The 7,419-nt window shown below is 33.8% G+C and overlaps 1 protein-coding gene across 1 annotated transcript; it reads right to left on the bottom strand.

Annotated features, from left to right (window-relative positions):
- Positions 1–1,164: 1,164 nt before the first annotated feature.
- On the bottom strand, positions 1,165–6,176 carry LOC142986730 (uncharacterized). The gene is made up of 2 exons (XM_076135343.1): positions 2,881–6,176; positions 1,165–1,468 (listed from the first exon to the last, which is right to left on the bottom strand). The coding sequence occupies exons 1-2, from the start codon at positions 6,174–6,176 to the stop codon at positions 1,165–1,167; spliced, it is 3,600 nt and encodes a 1,199-aa protein (XP_075991458.1).
- Positions 6,177–7,419: the final 1,243 nt, after the last annotated feature.

Genomic DNA, 7,419 nt, shown 5'->3' with positions numbered 1-7,419 from the left:
TTCATTATCCTGATCAACTGTATCTGTAACAACCACTAAAATCTTTCAAGTACTATGTGTAAATATTTCACAGTTGAAGAAGGTTTCTAGAAGATGGTGTAAAATGTTGTCTAGCACAGACCTTGCAGTCGTTTACATACTTAAATAAATATGCATTATCTTCAACACTTTTGTAACGGATATTACTTACTTTTATACGTTAAAGCGTGTCTATTATAAACATTATTTTATTGTTATTATTGCATGGTGTAGTGACAGTTAAGATTTGGATTTAAACCACAGAGTATACTGATAGGGTGAGATGTCGAAGAACCACGCGGAGTACCGTATTGAATAAAGAAGTTTTATTATTGTCGATGATATTAATTGCTGGGTCAGTTGATACCAAATAAAATTAAACCGACTTATTCTTTGCTGGGTGTGTAACATAAAAGACTCATGGAGCTGTGGTGGACAAATTTTATTCAAAAGTAATCTTAAGAATGACTTAAAAGCTACTAACAGAATTTATTTCTGGAACGTTTTTAACTGATTTAAAAAAATAAGTTTTGCGATACGTTACGTTACGTTTGCATGTTTATATGAATGGATAATTCTAACTAAAATAAAGATCGAGTCAAATTTTAACACATCTTTTATTCGAAAACAACATTGTAAAAAACTAATACTTAAAACAAATACATTTTTATAAAAAACTGACCCGACATCGTCTGGATGAAGTACAATTTTATCTCGTTGATTTCATTCCCTTTTGAATTTAGATCCATCTCATCGATTCCATACAAACCCTGTCTTGACAGTTACAAACACATAGAAAAATGATCCAATTTAGTTTAGTTGTTCAAAGTTAAGCGCGTATATAGCATGGACATCTGTATAAAAATAATACCACAGATATCTGTAGGTAATGCTAAGTCACTTAACAATAACATCTTTTTATCGATGCATATCACTATTCATTCAAAAATTAGGCCCCAACCTCGAGACCGAAGAATCGAACAAATCCAGGCAGTATTAATAAACATAAACTCCAACTATGTTTATAAATAATGAAGCCTAAATTAGCCCAAATTTAGTTCTTCATTTTAATTAGCCACAACATATTTGTCTAAGCAAATAGTTAAATATTTAACAAACTTTCACATCATTTAAAATTGATATAAATCAAATATATATCGTTGATTCAGAAGCAAATTCATCACAGTCACTTGGTACTAGTAAATAAAGAAAACTGTCCGAGCATATATGCTTAGAAAATGGCTGGTCGATCACAGCAGTCACATTCTGCTCGCTGTTCAAATAATTTATCAATAATACCGAATTAGGGTGTTTATTCTTCAATTTTACTTTAGATTTTTCCGTATGAATAGACTCAGGATATTCGAGTCTACCTGGCTCTTTATCATATCTCCTCCACTTGTAATTTTCATTGCGTGTGTTGCTGTTTTGCGAGCTGCTATTTCCTTCACTGAAAGTTAATAAAAAATTAAAATCCAATGGGTTATAAATTAAACCCTGAAAACTATACACGGTATTTATAAACTCTGTGTTGATTTAAACTTAAGTTAAATATGAATAAAATAATAAGCTTTATTCTGTAATGAAATGATAATGCATGTATCGTTTGGACAACCGTTTGTCTAAAACCCTGTATGCGTAACATAATAAAAGTATACCCTGAAAAAATATTGCAATTTTCGTAAAACATTAATAAAATGATTTATATCTAAATGTTTTTTAAATAGAAAGTCATCAACTAATTTAGTTTCTTAGGCATAAAATAAATATTTTAATAAAGCTAAAGTGTGCATTTTATACGTTGCATATTTTCGAACGTTTGTATTTAGATGAAATTAATAACATTTTGATATTTAATTTTAAGCATTCAGTGTTACTTTGTTTAGCAGTCTCCATATTTTAAAGACAATCCCTACACGTAAATATATTTATTATGAGTTTGGTATTAGAGATTGTTTCAAAGTAAGAAGCTCTATGGCTTACATGCTCCTACGCTAACTTTCAATAAGTACGCTATGGTGTGCATAATGTTTTCTGTACACATCTGTTTCGCTAAGCTAAACATTGACATCTTGTCATTAAAATCTTTTGATCAACATAACCTACACAAAGTAATAGTTTTTAATTTTTATTTTGATTTATTTATTATTAAAATAATACTTTAAAACTTTGCTTGTTACGCACCACATTTGGCTTGTATTCGGACTGAAAAAAATACGAGATTACAACATTTGGAGAGACATTTACAGTTTGATTGAAATGGTAAGAAACTTGTGAAAGTGAACAGTAAATGGGAATAAAAGTGTTCCAAGTAAGGATATTGTCTATTGAGGTGAAACAGCTACTAACTCACTAAGTACAATTTGTTATTTTACTCTACGTAACACATAAAAATGCATTTATATGTTTCAACTTTATTAAAGTGTCGATGCTCAAATACATGTTTTATTATTTTCAGATTGATGTAACAATTGTGTGGCCATTAATATTCGATCTTCACCGGAATATTTACGATTTCCAATTGGACTTAATTAAGTACCTCTTCATCAGCTGATTATATCATATCATATGTGTAATAACTCAACAAGTTGCAAGGGGCTTTGTTAAGAACTGGGTACCTTTTCTATGAAATAAGTTCATGTTTTTATTACCGGATTGTAGAGAACTACTAGGTACGTTAAATTTTAGGACATTTTGACTTTACACAACTGACAGTCATATAAGACGTTACAGTGGTCACTACTAAGCTACTTGTATTTTTATATTATATTTTTTTAACTACTTACTAAATATTTTTTTATGAAATTTGGAAGTCGATTTAAAAATGAATCAAGTGCAATATGCCAACTAAAAGTTAATTACCTTTTTGTGACGTGAACTTCATAGTTATCAGCTTCATTAACGCGATGATTAGGATGGTCACATGTGTTAACACTACTTAAACACCCTTTAATTGATGGAAAAAAGTAGTTAGTAGCAGTGGATGTTATACTCTCATCCGAACATGAAAGCGTAGTGCTACTACTATCGCTCCCACTAGTGCTGATTAAACTCAAAGAGGATTCACTTTTTATAATCATAATTGAGTTAAAACTGGATGTGTTTCCCGTAAGAGAGTGGTTATTTGGAGAGACATTTGTTGACACCAAGTTCTTTGGTCGATCAGGATGACGCAAAAACTCTTTTCTCCATTCTTGAAGTTTACACTTGTTACCATACTGGCTGAATTTATGATGACTTGATTTTTCCGCAGAACTGGTGTTGTTGCTACTTGTGATGTTAAACAAATCAAACATCGAATTGCCACTTCCTTGAATTGTGTTCTTATAGTTATCAATATTAATTTGACTTGGCATAAGTTTTGAAGAATTCGACGTAAAATACTCTTGGGAAAATGAAGTAATGCCATGAACACTACCTATGGTCACTTTTATTCCTTCAAAGTCGGTAATGGCACCACTTTTAATGGATGTCATGCATTCAGCAGAACACGAACAGATCGATGATAAATCAGGGGAAGACACTCTGATTCTGATTATATTGTGTTTGAATTTAATTTTTTTACTATCACAACCACATCCACGGTCGCATACTCTTACTTTGTCGGTGTCTTTGCTTTTCTCAGTTGTATCTGAACTTCGGAATGCTTTTTTGGCTACTTTGCCTTGATGTCCTTTTTGTTTAAGGCTTGATGTTTTGTCACCGGAAACTGTTATAGGCTCTGCTTTTTTACTTTTTCGGACTCTTGAGCTTTCTATTAATGATAATGGCGGTTGGATAGGACTTTCCGCTTTAGCATGTTTAACCATAGATTTTTCTGAATATGTTCGGCTTTGAGTTAACGACACTTTAGTATCAGTCAAACCTCGGCCTCTTTTCTTTTCGTCATGTAATTTCTCTCGAATTGGTGTGAGCAACCCGGCAGCCTTCGCTTTAGTTTGTTTATCTGACGATACATTCGATAGGCCCAGCTTCTGATTAATTTTAGGTGAGTGGAATTTCGATGATGTGTATTTGTCTTTCGGATGTGGTAACCCTTTATTTTCCCGATTTCGTAACAGTTTTTCTTTATCTGCTCCTGATTGAACTAAGCGCTTATTTACGTTAACTGCTGCACCATGTTTGCCTGGAGGGGACGGAGGTTTAGATTTAAGTGGTAGATTTAGCTCTTGGCGTATTTTTTCCGTCAGTTTTTTCTCTGATGGTGTTGTAACTTTAGGGAATGGTAGTCCTTGTTCTGCTAAGCCCTTCATAATTCTCTCTTTCTCTTCTGGTGCTTTCCCCACTAACGGCGTGATAAGCCCAAGAGCTTTAGCTTTTTTTAGCTTTTCTATTGACAATCTTGCTTTTATAGGTAGTTCTGCTCTGATTTTATCTATTATATAATTTTCAGATGGTGTTGTACCTTTTGGTAAAGGAATTCCAGCTTCAGCTAGACTTCGTAGTATTTTTTCTCTTTGAATTCGTTTTTTTTCGTCGGGAGCTGCAAATTTGCTATCGCCGATCACTTTTATTTTTCTTCTGGCTATGAAAGCTTTCTCTGGTAATAAGCCTATTGGTAAATTATCGGTGTCACCCAGAGAATTTAGCAATTTTCTTTTTTCCTCTAATGTCAAATCGTCTATATTTACAAGTTTACGTGTGTTGGTACCTGCAGTACCTTTAGGGTAAGGAGGTAAATTGTACGCCTTGTGAATTTTTTCTGATAATTTTATCTCTGATGGTGAACTACCTTCAGGAACCGGTAAACCGAGTTCAGCTAATCCTCTCATTATTTGTTCTTTTTGGTTTGGTGGTTTGTTTGCTAGTGGTGTTATGAGTCCTAGAGCTTTGGCTTTTTTCAGCCTATCTGATGAGAATAGAGCATATTTAGGTTCCTCTGATCTGATTTTATTTATCAAAGATTTTTCTGAAGGTGTTTTACCTTCTGGCATAGGAATACCGGACCTAGCTAAACCTCTCAAGAACTTTTCTTTCTGAGCTAGCGACATTTCGTCTAAGACTGCTGGTCTAGACTTGTCTACATTTAATTCTGGACTCAACAAGTCAATCTGGCCTATACCGTCTTTCATACTATTGGATGTGTCTTTGTAAATCTTTTGCCTTTTAGTAAGAGGGAGGGTCTTTCGTCTTGTTTCTGGTAGCATTTCGATTTCGTTTGACTGTGTAAATGCTTTTTTCCTTATTTTATGTGCTAAAATTCTTTCAGGACCTTTAGGCGATAATCCTGCTGCTGTTGCTTTTATTTGCTGATCTTTCATAGCTTTAGATTTAAGAGTCGGGCTAAAATTAGCTGGAACCATGTGTTGCTTTTGCTTTACTGATGTTAATTTTTCTGTAGGATATTGTACTCTGTATTTTGTACGTGCTTGTAAATTTATAGATTGGTCCTCATTAGGAGTTACAAGTCTATCGACCTTAGACTTGCGTAATTTATCGGATGCTAGATTATCTATGAGCGCTTTTTCAGATGGCGAACGGGCTTTAGAAAGTAGCCTCTCAATGTCATATGGCTTTTTTTGAGGTGGATTTATTAATTTATAATCAGTTGCTTTGCCATACTTTTTTCTTAAACTATCAGTCTGGAGCGAGGCATATTTGATTTTCATTGCTGAGCTCTTGGGTTCTGGTGAAACTCTAAGATCATTGCGAATTTTGTGTATTAGCTCTTTATCTGACTCTGTATATCCTTCGGGTAGTGGGATGCCTTGATTTGCAAGTTCTCGTAATATTTTTTCTTTTTGTGCTTTGGATCTTCCCTCTAGTACTTGAAGTGGTTTTGTAGCTTTTAACGTCCTCATATTTTCTGATGCTGGTAGATATTGAGGTTTTCGTACCTGCGCTAAATTTCTTTCAGACTGTGTGCATTTAATTCCGTATAAACCTCTCAATATTTTACGCTGTACTATTGGCGACATTCCATCTAGTGGCATCTGCAGTGTTCCTTTCGGTGGTAAGCCAAATTCTCTAAGTACTTTATTTACTAACAATTTATCAAGTTCCGTTTTGCCGTCAGGCAATGGAATTCCTGATAGTGCTAAATCTTTTAAAATTATCTCTTTTTGTGCTGGAGTCTTTCCGATTAATGCTTTCTCGGCGTTTCGTGTTTTTTCCCTAATATCTTTTACATCTTCAGTCTCGAGGGCGACTGAAATCATTTTCTTTTTAACTTCAACATGACGTTGACACGCTTCTTGCTGTAAATGACCACATAGAATGCAATTACAATGATCGCAATTTTTCTTCTTATAACAGTCATAAAGTTGCTTCATTATCGTAAACAGCGCATCAGGGTTACATGAACAACAGCAACTTTTCTCGCTTGTATTCAATTGGCATTCTGTCGGTTGAGAGATTTTGCAATTATTCGAAGCATTATTGTGCGGTTGTGCTGTTGATACATTAAGTATGTATTTAGAATACAAAAGGCTGCATAATTTATTTGATATGTTTAAAGATCTTTTCAACAATTCTTTTGACGCCATTGGATTATTAATTTGCGTCACTTCCGGCGTACTGGTTTGCATTCTAATTTCATTATGTTTCCAATTTTTGGAGGAACCAAATATAAATTGTTCCTGGTCTATGTCTATGTACTCCTCATCAATGTCATACCTATAGTGATGTTTCTTTGGCACACGCGTTTCTAAATTTTCTGTTTTATTACACTTCGAATAATGTGAATACATTTTAGTATATTTTCCTATACGAATTCAGGTCAATTGTATTGTATAAGAAACTGTAAAAATATATACACTCAGGTAATTATAGCCCCTTTAGTTTAAGCATGCATTGGCAAGTGGATTGCGTTTGAGATCATGTGACCATTAATTTATTATTGTACTGGATTCAAACTTCCTTCAAATGGTCCTAGTCGTCTGTTTTCGGCATAAACTGTAACAAAATGTTTGAAATATACTAAGCGTCAACGCTAAGCTATTAGTATAAATTTTTTATGAATAAGTCTATCAGTACAAGATCTTAAACATAGTGCAAACTGCTCGTTGCATTTGATTGTTTCAGTCGGCACAATTTGTTACTTTCTATTCATAGTAATGTCGATTTAGTAGATTAAACAAGTATTCAATGAAACATTTTGTACTTAATTTAAATTAAAGTGTATTTGGTCATATTTTTAGGTAATATTGTAGTTAAATTGCATTATTTTACATGTGAGCCGCTTATCTAATGTTTTTATATAATATCTAGACTTAAACGAAAAAATAAGTTGTTAACCCATTCACTGCCTAGCTGAAAATTAACGACATCACCCAGATACCGCTGTATTATGATATCAGCCCGCCCATCGGCGGGTCCGGCATCTCGATTAAGTATCCTTGCCCGCCCATCGGCGTTTTTGGCATGTAGCTGTAGATTTCGACATAAACCGTTTCACATGTT

This window comes from Anticarsia gemmatalis, chromosome Z (genome assembly GCF_050436995.1).
Source record: "Anticarsia gemmatalis isolate Benzon Research Colony breed Stoneville strain chromosome Z, ilAntGemm2 primary, whole genome shotgun sequence".
In the NCBI taxonomy this organism is placed as follows: domain Eukaryota; kingdom Metazoa; phylum Arthropoda; class Insecta; order Lepidoptera; family Erebidae; genus Anticarsia; species Anticarsia gemmatalis.
The sequence above is the reverse complement of the archived record's forward strand: the minus strand, read 5'-3'. Positions and strand labels throughout refer to the sequence as shown.

What these genes read in the sequence shown, in the direction of transcription:
- LOC142986730 (XM_076135343.1), bottom strand. Translation starts at nt 6,176, where the DNA reads ATGATTTCAGTCGCCCTCGAGACTGAAGATGTAAAAGATATTAGGGAA. An exon ending in GAAGTTCACGTCACAAAAAG is followed by an intron (nt 1,469 to 2,880) that starts GTAATTAACTTT and finishes ATTAACTTTCAG; the next exon opens with TGAAGGAAATAGCAGCTCGC.